The 24,822-nt window shown below is 42.4% G+C and overlaps 1 protein-coding gene across 1 annotated transcript; it reads right to left on the bottom strand.

The window, feature by feature from the left end:
- Positions 1-86: 86 nt before the first annotated feature.
- Positions 87-24,478, bottom strand: LOC142341220 (uncharacterized). Its single transcript, XM_075392140.1, has 4 exons — positions 23,795-24,478; positions 18,268-18,435; positions 16,931-17,065; positions 87-774 (listed from the first exon to the last, which is right to left on the bottom strand). Exons 1-4 carry the CDS (start codon positions 24,057-24,059, stop codon positions 374-376), a joined length of 969 nt encoding a protein of 322 aa, XP_075248255.1. The 5' UTR covers positions 24,060-24,478; the 3' UTR covers positions 87-373.
- Between the last annotated feature and the right edge of the window lie 344 nt (positions 24,479-24,822).

A 24,822-nucleotide genomic window follows, 5' to 3' on the forward strand; every position in this document is an offset into this window, starting at 1 on the left:
TAACTACCTCGACCATCGTAAAATTAGATGAGTGAACCTTCTTCGCTGCACGTAAGGATTAGATATCAATTTTCTCAAGTCAAGAACAAAAGTCAAAAACATTCAATACATTTTCAAACAACGTACAGATTCATTGATCAATTAGTATATCTGAAAAATACAATAAATTTTGTCATAATTCCTACCCAATAAAACGTTAAGAGTCATAATTTTCAGCCATAACAAATTATATTGCATTTTGTTCCTTAAGGAAGTTTGCAAATTATTAACAAATATAATTGACATCATTGCTGAAATGATTACAAGATAGATAACAGCTCAGCATAAGTACTCCAGTTGAAAACAAACCAAGTTTCCGCTTCCTAATTGTTATTTATTCTTGGGCAAAAATCTTTAGCCAATGAATTTGCCAGTATGCTTCTTCAAAAGCCTCTGGGTTGTTTTGGACATAACTCTTGCACCCTCCTTTTCCAGGGCAGTCCTTAGCAAACGCAGGACCAGCCCAATCACCACAAAAGGTCAAATCAAAAATGACCTGCTGACCTTTGAACATGCTGGCTGGACAATAGTCACCAAAGGGAAAATTGGCATAAGGAATTCCCCAGCTAGTTGGGTCTGGGTTGCTTCCATTGAGAGCATCACTGGGTATAGAACCTTCGTTCCAGAACCAAGCCTTGATTCCGTCTATAGTCCATTCTAAAGCGTACAATCCTCCTCCTTCGGAATTGAATATTGACCCGTATGATCCGGGGTTTCCGCTCTCGATTCCACAGCCTGGAATAGTTACTTTGCAACGGGTAAATATAAACAAGCATATAGCCATTTCAAATCACTGAAAGGTCAATTAGTTTTGATGAACGCTGTTAGAATTGATATGCGCGAAAAGCCATTGCGAATACATTAATTTTGTTCTCGCCTTATAACGAAGATCAGATAGCGAATATCGGTGCCTGATTCAGAGCAAAAATTTCAAATGAAGATAGAACTCCTTTCCAGATCTTAACACAATTGTGCTACCATGTTGCAATCGTGGGATTTACGTACGAAAATATACCATTGTTTACAGCCCCCGAGGCAATTCTTGGATAGAATTCAAGTGATCAATTTATTGACCAATCGGTAACTTATCTGAACCGCAAGCTTGTGGGCAAATCTTGATTATCAGTTAATATAGTATTGAGTATAATTTAATTGGGGAGACAGTTCTTTACTAGGTACCGAGCGGGGGGGGGGGGTGGAAATTGTTGAAAAGTTACGGAGCCCCTGTAAACTCTTAGAAAGTAAAGTCAACGACGACACTACAGAACCAATGTATTAAAAAATTAAAACTGCAATTGAGTTTAACGAGTTCTGTAGCCACTGTTCACAATTCAAACTCCGTTCACCAGAATGTTAGCAAGTTCATTGAGGGATATTTAGCAATGAAGCGTTATTTCTCTTTATTCCCGGGTAGAATGTCCTCCCAAAATTCCTCCCATTTTGTTGTAAGAGTGGGGGGGGGGGTAATTTGTCTATGGGGGGTAATTTGTTCAGAGGGGGGTAAAATGAAGTAAGAGTTGGGCTGCAATGGGAGGACTTTTGAAGAATTACCCCCTGACTAAAATTGCCATGTAAGAGCCGGCTGCAATGGGCTGCAATGGGAGGGCTTTTGAGGAATTACCCCCTGACTAAAATTGCCATGTAAGAGTGGGCTGAAATGGGCTGCAATGGGAGGACTTTTGAATAATTACCCCCTGACTAAAATTGCCATATAAGAGGGGGCTGCAATGGGCTGCAATGAAGAATTTTGAAGAATTACCCCCCCCCCCCTCTGACTAAAATTGCCATGTAAGAGTGGGCTGCAATGGACTCCAATGGGAGGACTTTTGAGGAATTACCCCCCTGACTAAAATTGCCATGTAAGAGCAGGCTGCAAGGGGCTGCAATGAGAGGACATTTGAATAATTACCCCCCGCCCCCTGACTAAAATTGCCATGTAAGAGGGGGCTGCAATGGGCTGCAATGGGAGGACTTTGAAGAATTACCCCCCCTGACTAAAATTGCCATGTAAGAGTGGGCTGCAACGGACCCCAATGGGAGGACTTTTGAGGAATTACCCTCCATGACTAAAATTGCCATGTAAGAGTGGGCTGCAATGGACTCAAATGGGAGGACTTTTGAAGAATTACCCCTGACTAAAATTGCCATGAAAGAGGGGGCTGCAATGGGAGGATTTTTGAAGAATTACCCCCCCTCTGACTTAAATTGCCATGTAAGAGCCGGCTGCAATGGGCTGCAATGAGAGGACATTTGAATAATTACCCCCCCCCCCTGACTAAAATTGCCATGTAAGACTGGGCTGCAATGGGCTGCAATGAGAGGACATTTGAATAATTACCCCCCCCCCCCTGACTAAAATCGCCATGTAAGACTGGGCTGCAATGGGCGGCAATGGGAGGACTTTTGAATAATTACCCCCTTCCCTGACTAAAATTGCCTTGTAAGAGGGGGCTGCAATGGGCTGCAATGGGAGGACTTTTGAAGAATTACCCCCCCTGACTAAAATTGCCATGTAAGAGTGGGCTGCAATGGACTCAAATGGGAGGACTTTTGAAGAATTACCCCTGACTAAAATTGCCATGTAAGAGGGGGCTGCAATGGGCTGCAATGGGAGGACTTTGAAGAATTACCCCCCCCCCCCTGACTAAAATTGCCATGTAAGAGTGGGCTGCAATGGACCCCAATGGGAGGACTTTTGAGGAATTACCCTCCATGACTAAAATTGCCATGTAAGAGTGGGCTGCAATGGACTCAAATGGGAGGACTTTTGAAGAATTACCCCTGACTAAAATTGCCATGAAAGAGGGGGCTGCAATGGGAGGAGTTTTGAAGAATTACCCCGCCCCCTCTGACTAAAATTGCCATGAAAGAGGGGGCTGCAATGGGAGGATTTTTGAAGAATTACCCCCCCTCTGACTTAAATTGCCATGTAAGAGCCGGCTGCAATGGGCTGCAATGAGAGGACATTTGAATAATTACCCCCCCCCCCTGACTAAAATTGCCATGTAAGACTGGGCTGCAATGGGCTGCAATGAGAGGACATTTGAATAATTACCCCCCCCCCCCTGACTAAAATCGCCATGTAAGACTGGGCTGCAATGGGCGGCAATGGGAGGACTTTTGAATAATTACCCCCTTCCCTGACTAAAATTGCCTTGTAAGAGGGGGCTGCAATGGGCTGCAATGGGAGGACTTTTGAAGAATTACCCCCCCTGACTAAAATTGCCATGTAAGAGTGGGCTGCAATGGACTCAAATGGGAGGACTTTTGAAGAATTACCCCTGACTAAAATTGCCATGTAAGAGGGGGCTGCAATGGGCTGCAATGGGAGGACTTTGAAGAATTACCCCCCCCCCCCCTGACTAAAATTGCCATGTAAGAGTGGGCTGCAATGGACCCCAATGGGAGGACTTTTGAGGAATTACCCTCCATGACTAAAATTGCCATGTAAGAGTGGGCTGCAATGGACTCAAATGGGAGGACTTTTGAAGAATTACCCCTGACTAAAATTGCCATGAAAGAGGGGGCTGCAATGGGAGGAGTTTTGAAGAATTACCCCGCCCCCTCTGACTAAAATTGCCATGTAAGAGCCGGCTGCAAGGGGCTGCAATGAGAGGACATTTGAATAATTACCCCCCCTGACTAAAATTGCCATGTAAGAGCCGGCTGCAATGGGCTGCAATGAGAGGACATTTGAATAATTACCCCCCCCCCCTGACTAAAATTGCCATGTAAGACTGGGCTGCAATGGGCTGCAATGGGAGGACTTTTGAATAATTAACCCCTTCCCTCACTAAAATTGCCTTGTAAGAGGGGGCTGCAATGGGCTGCAATGGGAGGACTTTTGAAGAATTACCCCCCTGACTAAAATTGCCATGTAAGAGTGGGCTGCAATGGACTCAAATGGGAGGACTTTTGAAGAATTACCCCTGACTAAAATTGCCATGAAAGAGGGGGCTGCAATGGGAGGACTTTTGAAGAATTCCCCCCCCCCCCTGACTAAAATTGCCATGTAAGAGTGGGCTGCAATGGACTCAAATGGGAGGACTTTTGAAGAATTACCCCTGACTTAAATTGCCATGTAAGAGTGGGCTGCAATGGACTCCAATGGGAGGACTTGTGAAGAATTACCCCCCTGACTAAAATTGCCATGTAAGAGCCGGCTGCAATGGGCTGCAATGAGAGGACATTTGAATAATTACCCCCCTGACTAAAATTTCCATGTAAGAGGGGGCTGCAATGGGCTGCAATGGGTGGACTTCGAAGAATTACCCCCCCCCCCCTGACTAAAATTGCCATGTAAGGGTGGACTGCAATGGACTCCAATGGGAGGACTTTTGAGGAATTACCTCCCTGACTAAAATTGCCATGTAAGAGTGGGCTGCAATGGACTCAAATGGGAGGACTTTTGAAGAATTACCCCTGACTAAAATTGCCTTGTAAGAGGGGGCTGCAATGGGCTGCAATGGAAACTTTTGAAGAATTACCCCCCCCCCCTGACTAAAATTGCCATGTAAGAGTGGGCTGCAATGGACTCAAATGGGAAGACTTTTGAAGAATTACCCCTGACTTAAATTGCCATGTAAGAGTGGGCTGCAATGGACTCCAATGGGAGGACTTGTGAAGAATTACCCCCCTGACTAAAATTGCCATGTAAGAGCCGGCTGCAATGGGCTGCAATGGGAGGACATTTGAATAATTACCCCCCTGACTAAAATTTCCATGTAAGAGGGGGCTGCAATGGGCTGCAATGGGTGGACTTCGAAGAATTACCCCCCCCCCCTGACTAAAATTGCCATGTAAGGGTGGACTGCAATGGACTCCAATGGGAGGACTTTTGAGGAATTACCCTCCCTGACTAAAATTGCCATGTAAGAGTGGGCTGCAATGGGCTGCAATGGGAGAACTTTTGGGAAAATACCCTCCCTGACTAAAATTGCAATGTAAAACTGGGCTGCAATGGGCTGCAATGGGAGGACTTTTGAAGAATTACCCCCCTGACTAAAATTGCCATGTAAGAGTGGGCTGCAATGGACTCAAATGGGAGTACTTTTGAAGAGTTACCCCTGACTAAAATTGCTATGTAACAGGGGGCTGCAATGGGCTGCAATGGGAGGACTTTTGAAGAATTACCCCCCCCCCCCCCCTCCCCCTCTGACTAAAACTGCCATGTAAGAGTGGGCTGCAATGGACTCCAATGGGAGGACTTTTGAGGAATTACCCCCTGACTAAAATTGCCATGTAAGAGGGGGCTGCAATTGGCTGCAATGGGAGGACTTTTGAAGAATCCCCCCCTCTGACTAAAATTGCCATGTAAGAGTGGGCTGCAATGGACTCCAATGGGAGGACTTTTGAGGAATTACCCCCCTGACTAAAATTGCCATGTAAGAGCCGGCTGCAAGGGGCTGCAATGAGAGGACATTTGAATAATTACCCCCACCCTGACTAAACTTGCCATGTAAGAGGGGGCTGCATTGGGCTGCAATGGGAAGATTTTGAAGAATTACCCCCCCTGACTAAAATTGCCATGTAAGAGTGGGCTGCAAAGGACTCCAATGGGAGGACTTTTGAGGAATTACCCTCCATGACTAAAATTGCAATGTAAGACTGGGCTGCAATGGACTCCAATGGGAGGACTTTTGAGGAATTACCCCCCTGACTAAAATTGCCATGTAAGAGCCGCCTGCAATGGGCTGCAATGGGAGGACATTTGAATAATTACCCCCCTGACTAAAATTTCCATGTAAGAGGGGGCTGCAATGGGCTGCAATGGGTGGACTTCGAAGACTTACCCCCCCCCCCTGACTAAAATTGCCATGTAAGAGTGGACTGCAATGGACTCCAATGGGAGGACTTTTGAGGAATTACCCTCCCTGACTAAAATTGCCATGTAAGAGTGGGCTGCAATGGGCTGCAATGGGAGAACTTTTGGGAAAATACCCTCCCTGACTAAAATTGCAATGTAAGACTGGGCTGCAATTGGCTGCAATGGGAGGACTTTTGAAGGATTCCCCCCCCCCTCTGACTAAAATTGCCATGTAAGAGTGGGCTGCAATGGACTCCAATGGGAGGACTTTTGAGGAATTACCCCCTGACTAAAATTGCCATGTAAGAGCCGGCTGCAAGGGGCTGCAATGAGAGGACATTTGAATAATTAACCCCACCCTGACTAAAATTGCCATGTAAGAGGGGGCTGCATTGGGCTGCAATGGGAGGATTTTGAAGAATTACCCCCCCCCCCCCTGACTAAAATTGCCATGTAAGAGTGGGCTGCAATGGACTCCAATGGGAGGACTTTTGAGGAATTACCCTCCATGACTAAAATTGCAATGTAAGACTGGGCTGCAATGGGCTGCAATGGGAGGACTTTTGAATAATTACCCCCTTCCCTGAATAAAATTTCCTTGTAAGAGGGGGCTGCAATGGGTTGCAATGGGAGGACTTTTGAAGAATTACCCCCCCCCTTACTAAAATTGCCATGTAAGACTGGGCTGCAAGGGGCTGCAATGGGAGGACTTTTGAATAATTACCCCCTTCCCTGACTAAAATTTCCTTGTAAGAGGGGGCTGCAATGGGTTGCAATTGGAGGACTTTTGAAGAATTACCCCTGACTAAAATTGCCATGAAAGAGGGGGCTGCAATGGGAGGACTTTTGAAGGATTCCCCCCCCCCCCTCTGACTAAAATTGCCATGTAAGAGTGGGCTGCAATGGACTCCAATGGGAGGACTTTTGAGGAATCACCCCCTGACTAAAATTGCCATGTAAGAGGGGGCTGCAATTGGCTGCAATGGGAGGACTTTTGAAGGATTCCCCCCCCTCTGACTAAAATTGCCATGTAAGAGTGGGCTGCAATGGACTCCAATGGGAGGACTTTTGAGGAATTACCCCCTGACTAAAATTGCCATGTAAGAGCCGGCTGCAAGGGGCTGCAATGAGAGGACATTTGAATAATTAACCCCACCCTGACTAAAATTGCCATGTAAGAGGGGGCTGCATTGGGCTGCAATGGGAGGATTTTGAAGAATTACCCCCCCCCTGACTAAAATTGCCATGTAAGAGTGGGCTGCAATGGACTCCAATGGGAGGACTTTTGAGGAATTACCCTCCATGACTAAAATTGCAATGTAAGACTGGGCTGCAATGGGCTGCAATGGGAGGACTTTTGAATAATTACCCCCTTCCCTGAAAAAAATTTCCTTGTAAGAGGGGGCAGCAATGGGTTGCAATGGGAGGACTTTTGAAGAATTACCCCCCCTTACTAAAATTGCCATGTAAGACTGGGCTGCAATGGGCTGCAATGGGAGGACTTTTGAATAATTACCCCCTTCCCTGACTAAAATTTCCTTGTAAGAGGGGGCTGCAATGGGTTGCAATTGGAGGACTTTTGAAGAATTACCCCTGACTAAAATTGCCATGAAAGAGGGGGCTGCAATGGGAGGACTTTTGAAGAATTACCCCCCCCCCTCTGACTAAAATTGCCATGTAAGAGTGGGCTGCAATGGACTCCAATGGGAAGACTTTTGAGGAATTACCCCCCTGACTAAAATTGCCATGTAAGAGCCGGCTGCAATGGGCTGCAATGGGAGGACATTTGAATAATTACCCCCTGACTAAAATTTCCATGTAAGAGGGGGCTGCAATGGGCTGCAATGGGTGGTCTTAGAAGAATTACCCCCCCCCCCCTGACTAAAATTGCCATGTAAGAGTGGGCTGCAATGGACTCCAATGGGAGGACTTTTGAGGAATTACCCTCCCTGACTAAAATTGCCATGTAAGAGTGGGCTGCAATGGGAGAACTTTTGAGAAAATACCCTCCCTGACTAAAATTGCAATGTAAGACTGGGCTGCAATGGGCTGCAATGGGAGGAATTTTGAATTATTACCCCCTCCCCTGACTAAAATTGCCCTGTAAGAGGGGGCTGCAATGGGCTGCAATGGGAGGACTTTTGAAGAATTACCCCCCTGACTAAAATTGCCATGTAAGAGTGGGCTGCAATGGACTCAAATGGGAGCACTTTTGAAGAATTACCCCTGACTAAAATTGCCATGTAAGAGCCGGCTGAAGTGGGCTGCAATGGGAGGACTTTTGAATAATTACCCCCCTGACTAAAATTGCCATGTAAGAGGGGGCTGCACTGGGCTGCAATCGGAGGACATTCGAAGAATTAATCCCCCCCCTCTGACTAAAATTGCCATGTAAGAGTGGGCTGCAATGGACTCCAATGAGAGGACTTTTGAGGAATTACCCCCTGACTAAAATTGCTATGTAAGAGCCGGCTGCAATGAGCTGCAATGGGAGGACATTTGAATAATTACCCCCCCTGACAAAAATTACCATGTAAGAGGGGGCTGCAATGGGAGGACTTTTGAAGAATTACCCCCCCCCCTGACTAAAATTGCCATGTTAGAGTGGGCTGCAATGGACTCCAATGGGATGATTTTTGAAGAATTACCCTCCTTGACTAAAATTGCCATGTAAGAGTGGGCTGCAATGGGCTGCAATGGGAGAACTTTTGAGAAAATACCCTCCCTGACTAAAATTGCAATGTAAGACTGGGCTGCAATGGGAAGACTTTTGGATAATTACCCCCCCTGACTAAAATTGCCATGTAAGAGTGGGCTGCAATGGACTCCAATGCGAGGACTTTTGAGGACTTACCCCTGTCTAAAATTGCCATGTAAGAGCCGGCTGCAATGGGCTGCAATGGGAGGACTTTTGAATATTTACCCCCCTGACTAAAATTGCCATGTAAGAGGGGGCTGCAATGGGCTGCAATGGGAGGACTTTTGAGAAATTACCCTTCCTGACTAAAATTGCAATGTAAGAGTGGGCTGCAATGGGCTGCAATGGGAGGACTTTTGAATAATTACCCCCTGAATAAAATTGCCACGTAAGAGTGGGCTGCAATGGACTCCAATGGGAGGACTTTTGAGTAATTACCCCCCTGACTAAAATTGCTATGTAAGAGCCGGCTGCAATGAGCTGCAATGGGAGGACATTTGAATAATTACCCCCCCCCCGACAAAAATTGCCATGTAAGAGGGGGCTGCAATGGGCTGCAATGGGAGGACTTTTGAAGAATTACCCCCCCCCCCCCCCTGACTAAAATTGCCATGTAAGAGTGGGATGCAATGGACTCCAATGGGAGGACTTTTGAAGAATTACCCACCCTGAATAAAATTGCCATGTAAGAGTGGGCTGCAATGGGCTGCAATGGGAGAACTTTTGAGAAAATAACCTCCCTGACTAAAATTGCAAAGTAAGACTGGGCTGCAATGGGCTGCAATGGGAAGACTTTTGGATAATTACCCCCCCCCCTGGCTAAAATTGCCATGTAAGAGCCGGCTGCAATGGGCTGCAATGGGAGGACTTTTGAATATTTACCACCCTGGCTAAAATTGCCATGTAAGAGGGGGCTGCAATGGGCTGCAATGGGAGAACTTTTGAGAAAATACCCTCCCTGACTAAAATTGCAAAGTAAGACTGGGCTGCAATGAGCTGCAATGGGAAGACTTTTGGATAATTACCCCCCCCCCCCCGGACTAAAATTGCCATGTAAGAGTGGGCTGCAATGGACTCCAATGGGAGGACTTTTGAATAATTACCCCCTTCCCTGACTAAAATTGCCTTGTAAGAGGGGGCTGCAATGGGCTGCAATGGGAGGACTTTTGAAGAATTACCCTCCCTGACTAAAATTGCAATGTAAGAGTGGGCTGCAAGGGGCTGCAATGGGAGGACTTTTGAATAATTACCCCCCTGAATAAAATTGCCATGTAAGAGGGGGCTGCAAGGGGAGGACTTTTGAAGAATTACCCCCTCTGACTAAAATTGCCATGTAAGAGTGGGCTGCAATGGACTCCAATGGGAGGACTTTTGAGGAATTACCCTCCCTGACTAAAATTGCAATGTAAGAGTGGGCTACAATGGGCTGCAATGGGAGGACTTTTTTGAATAATTACCCCCTGTTTAAAATTGCAATGTAAGAGGGGGCTGCAATGGGCTGCAATGGGAGGACTTTTGAAGAATTACCCTTCCTGACTAAAATTGCAATGTAAGAGTGGGCTGCAATGGGCTGCAATGGGAGGACTTTTGAATAATTACCCCCTGAATAAAATTGCCACGTAAGAGTGGGCTGCAATGGACTCCAATGGGAGGACTTTTGAGGAATTACCCCCCTGACTAAAATTGCTATGTAAGAGCCGGCTGCAATGAGCTGCAATGGGAGGACATTTGAATAATTACCCCCCCCGACAAAAATTGCCATGTAAGAGGGGGCTGCAATGGGCTGCAATGGGAGGACTTTTGAAGAATTACCCCCCCTGACTAAAATTGCCATGTAAGAGTGGGATGCAATGGACTCCAATGGGAGGACTTTTGAAGAATTACCCACCCTGAATAAAATTGCCATGTAAGAGTGGGCTGCAATGGGCTGCAATGGGAGAACTTTTGAGAAAATAACCTCCCCGACTAAAATTGCAAAGTAAGACTGGGCTGCAATGGGCTGCAATGGGAAGACTTTTGGATAATTACCCCCCCCTGGCTAAAATTGCCATGTAAGAGCCGGCTGCAATGGGCTGCAATGGGAGGACTTTTGAATATTTACCACCCTGGCTAAAATTGCCATGTAAGAGGGGGCTGCAATGGGCTGCAATGGGAGAACTTTTGAGAAAATACCCTCCCTGACTAAAATTGCAAAGTAAGACTGGGCTGCAATGAGCTGCAATGGGAAGACTTTTGGATAATTACCCCCCCCCCGGACTAAAATTGCCATGTAAGAGTGGGCTGCAATGGACTCCAATGGGAGGACTTTTGAATAATTACCCCCTTCCCTGACTAAAATTGCCTTGTAAGAGGGGGCTGCAATGGGCTGCAATGGGAGGACTTTTGAAGAATTACCCTCCCTGACTAAAATTGCAATGTAAGAGTGGGCTGCAAGGGGCTGCAATGGGAGGACTTTTGAATAATTACCCCCCTGAATAAAATTGCCATGTAAGAGGGGGCTGCAAGGGGAGGACTTTTGAAGAATTACCCCCTCTGACTAAAATTGCCATGTAAGAGTGGGCTGCAATGGACTCCAATGGGAGGACTTTTGAGGAATTACCCTCCCTGACTAAAATTGCAATGTAAGAGTGGGCTACAATGGGCTGCAATGGGAGGACTTTTGAATAATTACCCCCTGTTTAAAATTGCAATGTAAGAGGGGGCTGCAATGGGCTGCAATGGGAGGACTTTTGAAGAATTACCCCCCCCCCCCCCCTGACTAAAATTGCCATGTAAGAGTGGGCTGCAATGGACTCCAATGGGAGGACTTTTGAAGAATAACCCTCCCTGACTAAAATTGCCATGTAAGAGTGGGCTGCAATGGGCTGCAATGGGAGAACTTTTGAGAAAATACCCTCCCTGACTAAAATTGCAATGTAAGAGTGGGCTGCAATGGGCTGCAATGGGAGGACTTTTGAATAATTACCCCCTGAATAAAATTGCCATGTAAGAGTGGGCTGCAATGGACTCCAATGGGAGGACTTTTGAGGAATTACCCCCCTGACTAAAATTGCTATGTAAGAGCCGGCTGCAATGAGCTGCAATGGGAGGACATTTGAATAATTACCCCCCTGACAAAAATTGCCATGTAAGAGGGGGCTGCAATGGGCTGCAATGGGAGGACTTCTGAAGAATTACCCCCCCCCCCTGACTAAAATTGCCATGTAAGAGTGGGATGCAATGGACTCCAATGGGAGGACTTTTGAAGAATTACCCACCCTGAATAAAATTGCCATGTAAGAGTGGGCTGCAATTGGCTGCAATGGGAGAACTTCTGAGAAAATACCCTCCCTAACTAAAATTGCAAAGTAAGACTGGGCTGCAATGGGAAGACTTTTGTATAATTACCCCCCCTGGCTAAAATTGCCATGTAAGAGTGGGCTGCAATGGACTCCAATGGCAGGACTTTTGAGGAATTACCCCTGTCTAAAATTGCCATGTAAGAGCCGGCTGCAATGGGCTGCAATGGGAGGACTTTTGAATATTTACCACCCTGGCTAAAATTGCCATGTAAGAGGGGGCTGCAATGGGCTGCAATGGGAGGACTTTTGAGAAATTACCCTCCCTGACTAAAATTGCAATGTAAGAGTGGGCTGCAATGGGCTGCAATGGGAGGACTTTTGAATAATTACCCCCCTGAATAAAATTGCCATGTAAGAGGGGGCTGCAAGGGGAGGACTTTTGAAGAATTACCCCCTCTGACTAAAATTGCCATGTAAGAGTGGGCTGCAATGGACTCCAATGGGAGGACTTTTGAGGAATTACCCTCCCTGACTAAAATTGCCATGTAAGAGTGGGCTGCAATGGGCTGCAATGGGAGGACTTTTGAGAAGTTACCCTCCCTGACTAAAATTGCAATGTAAGAGTGGGCTGCAATGGGCTGCAATGGGAGGACTTATGAATAATTACCCCCTGACTAAAATTGCAATGTAAGAGGGGGCTGCAATGGGCTGCAATGGGAGGACTTTTGAAGAATTACCCCCCCCCCCCTGACTAAAATTGCCATGTAAGAGTGGGCTGCAATGGACTCCAATGGGAGGACTTTTGAAGAATAACCCTCCCTGACTAAAATTGCCATGTAAGAGTGGGCTGCAATGGGCTGAAATGGGAGAACTTTTGAGAAAATACCCTCCCTGACTAAAATTGCAAAGTAAGACTGGGCTGCAATGAGCTGCAATGGGAAGACTTTTGGATAATTACCCCCCTGACTAAAATTGCCATGTAAGAGTGGGCTGCAATGGACTCCAATGGGAGGACTTTTGAATAATTACCCCCTTCCCTGACTAAAATTGCCTTGTAAGAGGGGGCTGCAATGGGCTGCAATGGGAGGACTTTTGAAGAATTACCCCCCTGACTAAAATTGCCATGTAAGAGTGGGCTGCAATGGACTCAAATGGGAGGACTTTTGAAGAATTACCCCTGACTAAAATTGCCATGAAACAGGGGGCTGCAATGGGAGGACTTTTGAAGAATTACCCCCCCCCCTGACTAAAATTGCCATGTAAGAGTGGGCTGCAATGGACTCCAATGGGAGGACTTTTGAAGAATAACCCTCCCTGACTAAAATTGCCATGTAAGAGTGGGCTGCAATGGGCTGCAATGGGAGAACTTTTGAGAAAATACCCTCCCTGACTAAAATTGCAATGTAAGAGTGGGCTGCAATGGGCTGCAATGGGAGGACTTTTGAATAATTACCCCCTGAATAAAATTGCCATGTAAGAGTGGGCTGCAATGGACTCCAATGGGAGGACTTTTGAGGAATTACCCCCCTGACTAAAATTGCTATGTAAGAGCCGGCTGCAATGAGCTGCAATGGGAGGACATTTGAATAATTACCCCCCCCCCCCTGACTAAAATTGCAATGTAAGAGGGGGCTGCAATGGGCTGCAATGGGAGGACTTTTGAAGAATTACCCCCCCCCCCCTGACTAAAATTGCCATGTAAGAGTGGGCTGCAATGGACTCCAATGGAGGACTTTTGAAGAATAACCCTCCCTGACTAAAATTGCCATGTAAGAGTGGGCTGCAATGGGCTGCAATGGGAGAACTTTTGAGAAAATACCCTCCCTGACTAAAATTGCAATGTAAGAGTGGGCTGCAATGGGCTGCAATGGGAGGACTTTTGAATAATTACCCCCTGAATAAAATTGCCATGTAAGAGTGGGCTGCAATGGACTCCAATGGGAGGACTTTTGAGGAATTGCCCCCCTGACTAAAATTGCTATGTAAGAGCCGGCTGCAATGAGCTGCAATGGGAGGACATTTGAATAATTACCCCCCCTGACAAAAATTGCCATGTAAGAGGGGGCTGCAATGGGCTGCAATGGGAGGACTTTTGAAGAATTACCCCCCCCCCCCGACTAAAATTGCCATGTAAGAGTGGGATGCAATGGACTCCAATGGGAGGACTTTTGAAGAATTACCCACCCTGAATAAAATTGCCATGTAAGAGTGGGCTGCAATGGGCTGCAATGGGAGAACTTTTGAGAAAATACCCTCCCTAACTAAAATTGCAAAGTAAGACTGGGCTGCAATGGGAAGACTTTTGGATAATTACCCCCCCCCCCCCTGGCTAAAATTGCCATGTAAGAGTGGGCTGCAATGGACTCCAATGGGAGGACTTTTGAAGAATAACTCTCCCTGACTAAAATTGCCATGTAAGAGTGGGCTGCAATGGGGTGCAATGGGAGAACTTTTGAGAACATACCCTCCCTGGCTAAAATTGCCATGTAAGAGTGGGCTGCAATGGACTCCAATGGGAGGACTTTTGAAGAATAACCCTCCCTGACTAAAATTGCCATGTAAGACTGGGCTGCAATGGGCTGCAATGGGAAGACTTTTGGATAATTACCCCCCCCCCCCCCCGACTAAAATTGCCATGTAAGAGAGGGCTGCAATGGACTCCAATGGGAGGACCTTTGAGGAATTACCCCTGTCTAAAATTGCCATGTAAGAGCCGGCTGCAATGGGCTGCAATGGGAGGACTTTTGAATATTTACCCCCCTGACTAAAATTGCAATGTAAGAGTGGGCTGCAATGGGCTGCAATCGGAGGACTTTTGAATAATTACCCCCCTGAATGAAAATGCCATGTAAGAGGGGGCTGCAATGGGCTGCAATGGGAGGACTTTTGAAGAATTACCCCCTCTGACTAAAATTGCCATGTAAGAGTGGGCTGCAATGGACTCCAATGGGAGGACTTTTGAGGAATTACCCTCCCTGACTAAAATTGCCATGTAAGAGTGGGCTGCAATGGGCTGCAATGGGAGGACTTTTGAGAAATTACCCTCCCTGACTAAAATTGCAATGTAAGAGTGGGCTGCAATGAGCTGCAATGGGAGGACTTTTGAATAATTACCCCCTGACTAAAATTGCAATGTAAGAGGGGGCTGCAATGGGAGGACTTTTGAAGAATTACCCCCCCCCCTGACTAAAATTGCCATGTAAGAGTGGGCTGCAATGGACTCCAATGGGAGGACTTTTGAGGAATTACCCCCTGACTAAAATTGCCATGTAAGAGGGGGCTGCAATGGGCTGCAATGGGAGGACTTTTGAAGAATTACCCCCCCCCCTGACTAAAACTGCCATGTAAGACCGGACTGCAATGGGCTGCAATGGCAGGACTTTTGAGGAATTACCTCCCCTGACTAAAATTGCCATGTAAGAGTGGGCTGCAATGGACTCCAATGGGAGGACTTTTGAAGAATAACCCTCCCTGACTAAAATTGCCATGTAAGAGTGGGCTGCAATGGGCTGCAATGGGAGAACTTTTGAGAAAATACCCTCCCTGACTAAAATTGCAAAGTAAGACTGGGCTGCAATGGGAAGACTTTTGGATAATTACCCCCCCCTGACTAAAATTGCCATGTAATAGTGGGCTGCAATGGACTCCAATGGGAGGACTTTTGAGGAATTACCCCTGTCTAAAATTGCCATGTAAGAGCCGGCTGCAATGGGCTGCAATGGAAGGACTTTTGAGGAATTACCCCCCTGACTAAAATTGCTATGTAAGAGCCGGCTGCAATGAGCTGCAATGGGAGGACATTTGAATAATTACCCCCCCTGACAAAAATTGCCATGTAAGAGGGGGCTGCAATGGGCTGCAATGGGAGGACTTTTGAAGAATTACCCCCCCCCCCCCCGACTAAAATTGCCATGTAAGAGTGGGATGCAATGGGCTGCAATGGGAGGACTTTTGAAAAATTACCCTCCCTGACTAAAATTGCAATGTAAGAGTGGGCTGCATTGGGCTGCAATGGGAGGACTTTTGAATAATTACCCCCCCTGAATAAAATTGCCATGTAAGAGGGGGCTGCAATGGGCTGCAATGGGAGGACTTTTGAAGAATTACCCCCTCTGACTAAAATTGCCATGTAAGAGTGGGCTGCAATGGACTCCAATGGGAGGACTCTTGAGGAATTACCCTCCCTGACTAAAATTGCCATGTAAGAGTGGGCTGCAATGGGCTGCAATGGAAGGACTTTTGAGAAATTACCCTCCCTGACTAAAATTGCGATGTAAGAGTGGGCTGCAATGGGAGGACTTTTGAATAATTACCCCCTGACTAAAATTGCAATGTAAGAGTGGGCTGAAATGGGCTGCAATCGGAGGACTTTTGAATAATTACCCCCCTGAATAAAATTGCCATGTAAGAGGGGGCTGCAATGGGCTGCAATGGGAGGACTTTTGAAGAATTACCCCCTCTGACTAAAATTGCCATGTAAGAGTGGGCTGCAATGGACTCCAATGGGAGGACTTTTGAGGAATTACCCCCTGACTAAAATTGCCATGTAAGAGGGGGCTGCAATGGGCTGCAATGGGAGGACTTTTGAAGAATTACCCCCCCTGACTAAAACTGCCATGTAAGAGTGGGCTGCAATGGACTCCAATGGGAGGACTTTTGAGGAATTACCCCCTGACTAAAATTGCCATGTAAGAGGGGGCTGCAATGGGCTGCAATGGCAGGACTTTTGAGGAATTGCCCTCCCTGACTAAAATTGCCATGTAAGAGTGGGCTGCAATGGGCTGCAATGGGTGGACTTTTGAAGAATTACCCCCTGAATAAAATTGCCATGTAAGAGTGGGCTGCAATGGGCTGCAATGGGAGGACTTTTGAAGAATAACCCTCCCTGACTAAAATTGCCATATAAGAGTGGGCTGCAATGGGCTGCAATGGGAGGACTTTTGAGAAATTACCCCCTGACTAAAATTGCAGTGTAAGACTGGGCTGCAATGGGCTGCAATGGGAGAATTTTGAGCTGCTTTTTCCTAAAAAAAATCCTCCCATTGCAGCCCCACTCTTACATCATTTTGGGCGGAAGAATTCAACCCGGTTTGGAAAGGAAACAACCTGAGTTTCCGAGCTCGAATGCATCGCAATTCTGCGAGTTTTTGACTGTCCCAGTAAAGTTGCGAGAGACATTTTGGAAGTCGCATCCTGCGCTTGTATGTAGAGTGGTGGAATCGTAGTTGTTGTTGTTGACGCCTGAAAACATACCAGGGACACAATTTTATGTTTATATCTGAAAACTAAAGCATCTCAACTCAGAGACTAAACCTGGCTCACGTATGTTATCAGCACTTGAACCACACATGTGTTAATTTTTGAAATACCAGATATCTACATTCCCAAAATCTTACATTATAGATATTCCGGGTCTTTCCCATTATAGCCCCCCATGAAATTATAGCGCCCCATTATGGTATAATTACCACGATGGGGGTATAGGTTATCTGACCACTAAGCTGTGGGGGGGGTCTATAATGGGAAAGACCCGATTTTTCTATAAAGAGCGCCAGATCTTAAAACCACTGGAATTTTAAAACTTGCGAAGTGCGTGTTGCACGAAAGGTTGCCTGACTCCAATTAAGTCTCGGAAATTCCCGATTATATCTGGAAGCGCTACGTGGTTCTCGATTAATTCCAAATTTTTTTCAATGACGTTGGTGAAACTTAACGTAGCTTCATTTAAAAGACAAGTCCGTCATATTCATCATTTCTCTGCATCCCAATTGTCATGTACATTGTAAAGGCCAATGTATTGTTTAAATAAGTATTATAAATGAATTGTTCTGCTTCTGCATCCCAATTCAAGTCAAAATAATCAACTGCGATTTGCAGGACCTCGGCCATGTTAAAGCAATAATTCTTAAAACACTCACGTGCGCATTTTAAAATGCCCAAAGTCTGCAGTGCCAGAAGTTAAAATGCCAGAAGTTGCTACTTAGCCAGAAGTTAAATTGCGTTGACTTTCGTCATTTTAAACGTGCGCGTTTCGTGTTGTAAGCATGGTTAAGTGACTCTGCAGAAGTCACTTCGAAATTCCGACTTAATATCTCTAACTGCTTTGCGGTTCTCGAAAAACGTCAGAAGTTCTCAGTGACTTCAAGCAGAGTCACGTAACCATTACTTGTAATTTGCGTATAACTTCTGCAGCTGTCTTATTTTTCACACATTGTATATCGTCCCAAACGAATGTCTATATATGCACTTCAAACCAGGCTGAAACCCTCAAAATAGTTTTTCTAATTTTTCTTTCAATAAACCTTATTACATTCAGCAAATCTTCAGCGAACCGGCCTTTTTAATTCTTATTACATTCAGCAAAACTTAGATTGGTGCGACTATGGATGATTAAAAATAATAAACATTTAAACCTCTGTCAGAGGGCCAAATTTTCTAATTACCTTCAATAATGTCAATTTCTCCCTCATACGGCCAATTGCTGCCACAGAGCCAGAAGGCGGGCCAGGTACCGCAACCAGAAGGCATGTGTGATAAGTAGAGCAAGAACAGACCATACAGGTACTTGTCAACCGAATGGATACGGATCGAATCCCGGCCTCTTCCAGTTGCTTTAGTAATGGAACTGTTCCTCGTCACTCATTTTTATCAATTGAGAGCTTATTTACTGATACGAAAACATTTTTCCTGATAATGATTTTCAAGAAAATAACTTAGTTAATTTATGACAAGGGGGATTAAGTTAATAACATACCCAGCTCAATATTTAATGAATAATTCCATTTTAGCGTCACGGCAAAAAATATCCATTACTCTGATTAGTTGTTTCACTATCGATTTTCATTTCGCCTATTGGTAGTCTAAAACATTGAACGTAATACATGCATAGTCCCACTAGCAGCTAGTTCACACAGTTCGGCGCCCAAAATTCGCAAAACTTAAAATGTTTTCACTTTTTTTCAGGAAATTTCAGGAAAACCTTCAACACTAAAGGCAGGCTGGCAATTTTTTTATTGAGGTATAGAATTTTGAGATAAAAGCAACATGACGGTTGTAGATTCCTACTGTTTTCCCGCATTTCGACAATTTCACGGTAGGTCATTTATTGCTCAGTTTATTCACCAATCTCTCAAAACACATCACATCGGTCAGAACCAAATTTGTTTCTTCAACAAAACAAGGAGGATCGGTAATGTGCGTTTGCACAAAAAAGTTCCGACCCCGCTCATCAGCCTTTTTAGCATAAATGTCTACCAAATGAGGAACAGATAGAAAACCCCCAAAAACTCAACTATTTTTCAAAAAAAATTGTATGAACAGAACGATCGCCTCCAACGCAAAAAACTCAGTGGAGTAAAAAACGCCGCATTAGATTGTAGAGATCAACCATTATCAAAGCAACTCAAGGCGAACAACAAAATCAAACAACAATAACAACAAACATTATTTACGTCCAAAAACTCATGTCCATTTAAAAAAAATGATAAGCAAGGTCAAAATGGCATCAGATAAAACTGAAACTAAACAAAAGAACAACTTGTACTTCACTAGAAATGATAACAATTAGACAAAAAGGAATAAAAATGAAATTAAAATAATTGGCTTAAATTTTTATAAACAATTAGTTTCGAAGTAAAGAAAACCATTGGATAGCAATTGAAAACATCCAATATGTTTATGAACACACACGCCACAAAAATTCATTTAAAACTTGAGAGAACACACTGTCGAAGCCGTAAAGGCATATTTTGCCCCTCAAAATTTGTTCATATCTTCTAGAACCTTCTAAAACACCAACATTGCGGTATGAGAGCTCTCTTTAAAGAGAATAGGTAATAGGTAGACAGAAGAGAGAGAAAGCGCAAAAATTAGTAGTACTTTGGTATTTTCTTCGAAAACAATTATTTTCAAAGTCATAAAAGCCATTAGCTACAAAATAAAGTCATTAAATAGGTTGGTTTATTTGTCCAAAGAAAACGCTTGAGATCCGTAATTTTTTTGAATATGTCTTACGTCTACAAAAAAAGCGTCAAATATAGACAAAAACCGAAAATTAATTTACTTTTTTTTCCGAAAAACCCATATCGAAGTCAGTAAATTCAAAACAAATATTTCAAAAACATTCGATTTTGTACTCCGTTGACTTGCATTGACGATCTCAATGTCATATGTAACCCGTAGTAAACAAGACTAGGTAGCAAATAGACAAAAGAAGAAAAATTAAAAAAAAAAACTTTTTTTTTAAAACAATTGATTTCAAAAGTCATGAACGCCATCAGCTATCTACTCAAATCAAAAATTGACTAAATTAATCCACCCAAAAATTCCGATGAGATCTTCAAAAATTAACAAAAATTCTCAGGACTGAAAAGAAGACAAAGTAAAGACGACAGTTAAAAACAATTGTGAAAAACTCAATTAATTTCTTCGAGAAAGGCGTGTCGAAGCCGTTAAAACCATATTCTGTGATTTAAAGTTCTTTATGTGTTCAATTGTGTCCTATTTTTAACGCCAATAATATAAATTGTGACCATTCAATAATGTGATGATGTGACAAAGCGAGATAAAGACATGAAAAAAGTGCCAATGCCTAAAAAAGAAAAAAGTGTAAAATCTAGTAGTATCAAAGCCAGAAGCCCATAACTTAAGGCGTAAATCCACAAAACAAATAACATTTAATTAGGCAGAAAGCACAGGAGGAAGAATTAGTCTTTCTTTGCTGACACTAAGCTACAAGTTGACCAAAATAAGAGAAAAATTAGTGTTCAATAAGTTCAAAAAGCTATTGTTTGTTTTAAAACAAACATTTTTAAAAGTCAAAACGACCGTAAACTTTCAAGTAAAGAAACTAAATATGTTAATTTGGAAGTGCTTATGACGCCATTTGGATCCATCAGCAGTGAGCTTTGATTTGAATTGTTCTGTTCTCTTATTAACATGAAAAATTCTACTTTTTTTTAAAAAAAGGACAGATTGGCTACAATCTGATTTATTTTTGGATTGTAACAGTCCAAGACTGGACCAAAATAAGCTTCGTTATTGCTGCTCGTCCATTGAGATCACTCAATTGTCTCCAATGTTATAGATCCAAATAATTGTGTTAGTTAAAAGATAAAAAAAAGTGCTCTGCTTTTGATAATCATAGAGTGAGGTTAGCAAAAACGGCAAAATTTTGATTCCAGACTACTCTCAATGGAAGTGGAAATAGGACTAGCCTTCTTTGTTGTTTACATAGAGTGTGTTAGTTGTTTTTGGGTGTGTATTTCCAACAAATTTAGTCAAAGTGGACTAAAGAAGCTTATTTCGGACAATTTTTGATGAGAAAGGCCAAATTTTGAAATATTTAGCCAACATTTTAGCAAAAAAATTAAATCAAAATAATCAAATTTACTGTTTTGTCTTTAAAAATATAATCAACAGTACTATTTTTAATTATTTTTGCATATTTTTTGCTAAATTTACAAAATTTTAGGCAAAAATTCCGGATAATGTAGTTAAAATTAACGCAAATCGGTCTAATATTCACAAAAAATTAAACCACGATAACTCGCTTTAGAAAACGAAACTCATAAAACGTATACCACTCATACCACTCACGACTCTCTACAATGAATATATCGATCGGTGAAAATTGTCTGAACAAAAAAAAACAGTTGAGTATATGGTTCCTCCCCCCTCAAGAGGGATCGGAAAAAATATGTTCCATACACTCATGAGACAAACATGTTTGATGCGCCAAATTTTCAAAAATTGTATCCTTAACTAGGTAACAAACATGGTGTGGTAAAATTAGTAAGATTTTTATCAATAGTTTGTGCTCTGTCTAATTTGATTCCTCAGAACAAATGATAAGCTTTCGGATCTATTCTGCTTTGCCCCCCAGCTTAGTGTGCATAAGTTTTTTATGACCCCCAGGCGCACGTGCTATTTTCTTGCATAGTAACGTGCTATGTAACAAACATATAATTTGTGATTGGGGGGTCATAAAAAACACTAGGGGGGGGGGGGGGCGAAACAGAATAGATCCAAGCTTTCTTCTTGTCCGGTCTAGTTTTTGTACACTTAATTATGCATTTGTTTGTTAATTTTCATCATCATCTTCAGTTGGTAGTAAAAACAGCTTGGAATTCATGCTTTTTTATTGAGTTAGTTAAAAAAAATGGCTTAAAAGGAGGGTAACTGTCAACAGACGATCTATGATTCAGAGTTAATAATGTCCAAAGTTCTGATCACTTTTTCTATTAGAAATTTAGCATTGAAATTGAGATTGAAGATCCGACTTTAACCTGCGCTCCGTGGTCCTCGTAATATTTATGGTGACTGTATATTGGTGCTGTACACATTAGTACATAGAGATTAATGCTATTAATTAATGATTTAATAAATCTGACACTCAATTCAACGATAGTCTGTCCCATAAAGTTGAAATAAGCGAACGTTCGAAAACGTCATGAACAGGCAAGTGAGCATCAAATTGGTCATTTGAATGTCAACGTTTTTTCCATTAAACTTCTATTCATCAATTTTTTCTACATGTTTTAAAATTGAACATTGACCTTTGAACTCTAACCTGGGGCTTTTGAAACGTTCGCTTATTTCAACTTTATGGGTTACGCTATAAACTCTCACTGGCAATGAAGGTAACTAAGGACGCGTACATAAGAACAGTTAAAATTTATAACACACGATGAAAAAATGCTATTGTTTAATTTGCAGTGTGAGAAAGTAATAAAAACAAAAAAAGATTGTCAGCTGAGGGAACACAAAATCAAGAGAACAGCAATATACATATACAATCACATTACAGAGTTTCATAGTAATTGAAGGTCTACAATTCTGGTCCCCATCACTAAATCATGGCTGCGTCAGGATTAAAAAGCGCTGCTTCATTTTCAATTCCCATTTTTTGAGATCCTTTTTCTTTTGAGCTGCTTCAAAACATTTCGATGTGGAGTTGTGACTTGAAATTGCTGCGTTGCTTTTATATTCAATTGCGGTGCAGTTACCTGAGCATTAATAGTTTTAAAAAACTCTCCAATTTTGCACGCAGGCTGGGAATTGCTCTAGCTCATTTTTTGTAAAAATTGTTTTCAATCGTATATTTTTTGAAATCTATAATTTGTTTTTGTAATTTCTTAATCGAATGAAGATGTAGAAGCCTCAATTTAGGCAGAAAATTTGAGCAAAAAAATAAACGGCTGAAATTTCAAAGCTATTGGTTTTGTTGCTTTAGAAATATAATTTTCTTTTATATCGGGAGTGGCGACTTTTTATTTGGGACACTAAATTGAAACCTGAGAAGTTTTCTACAAGGAAGCCTATAAATCTAAAAATTAATCTATGAGCTCAAAGACTCAAAGCTCGAATTTATTTAAATATAATTTTAGCGGTTTATAAAATTTTAGCGTCTCGATTTAAATTTTGTCGAGCATGTTTCATTAACTTTTTATGTTTTGTTTGGATCGTAAACCTATTGAAAAAAAAGTAATGACCTAAAATGGTAAAAAGAGGCAAATAAAGAACCCGTGAAAAGCGAGAAATTTATTATTCAGTTTTTTAAATCTTTTGAAAAATTTTATTAAGATGAAAATTTCACTTTCATTTGTTTTCAAACTATTTTTTTTACAAACCAATTTAACACCAATTCAACTAATTTATTTATTTTACTAACACTTATTTCACAAATAACCTCATTAATATAATTTTTTTCTCCTTCCCCTTAACCCTCCGATACTTTTCCTGTTTTTCTTTCAACTTTTTAAACAACTCCTCTTTTTAACATGCTAAGAATTTTTTTTAAAACTTCTTATGGAAATCAAAAATAGCCTTTGCGGGGCGCAAAATGATGTTGCTTTTTTCTACAATGCGTGTACAAAAATTGAAACAGAAAAAAAGCAGGCTTCGCATATACATATAATTCTCCCATTTTGAAAAAAAAATGTCTTAAATAAAAACTGGAGTAACAGTTGCCTATGTTTGTGTGATCACATCCGATGTACACATCATCATTCAGTAGAGTCTCAATGTATCCCTCCTCAACAGCTGTTGATTTGTTCACGTAGTTCACGTACCCATGAGTTGGGTCATTGTTCGTTACAAAAGTAAAGTTGTCGAAGAAATTTTTTCCTTTGGCCTCAAAAATCAAATTCCACTTCTCGCATTTCCCAATGTGTAATAATGCAAATTTTAACAATATGATATATGAAGAAATGCGGTTGTACATAAACAATTTCATAATGAAATTGAAGAAAAGGCTTAAATTTGATTGACTGGTAGAGATGTAAACTTATTTATCAGTAACAAAGACAGCGTTCAATCTCAGAGAGTAAATAGACCTCGCAGTCCTTAGATCATAATGCAATACATGATTTAACCGGGTAGTTGGTCATACAATGAAACGCATAGAAATTGTTTTAAAAATAACCAGAATTTGTTGTTCTTCATAAAGGGTTTGTTAAAATGGATAGTTATCCTTGAATCAATAATTAGAAAATTTGCTCATTAGTATATAATCTGCAAATTCAAATTGCCTTCGATATGAGTGTATGATATAAACGTGATGACTGAAAAAGTTTAAAAAATGGAAAAATATTTGGCTAGTATGCTGGCATTGATGTTCATATCATGGAAGAGTTAATATAGGTCTTCATTACAGCTGTTTAACTCAAAAGCTATATATGTGTTCTATTGCATACAGAGATGATACTATTTTACACAAAGTACCATTGCGCATTTCAACGATTGTTTTAGTTTTAGTAAGAATATTCCATGTCCAAATGGGTCCGCAAAAACAAATAACTTATTTTGTTCAAGGCTCTTAATATGTTTAATTTTTGGAAGCAGACAACGCTCAATTTATTTTCTACGTTTCAAATCCTATATATTAGGCAAAACCGAAAAAAAACGAAGTTCCTTTATTTTCTTTAGACAATCTAATCGTGGAAAAATTTCTAATTTTGATACCGAAGACTCAATCATTATACGGGTTTTTTTTGGTC

This window comes from Convolutriloba macropyga, chromosome 6 (assembly GCF_964194025.1).
Source record: "Convolutriloba macropyga chromosome 6, txConMacr16.3, whole genome shotgun sequence".
Classification (NCBI taxonomy): domain Eukaryota; kingdom Metazoa; phylum Xenacoelomorpha; order Acoela; family Convolutidae; genus Convolutriloba; species Convolutriloba macropyga.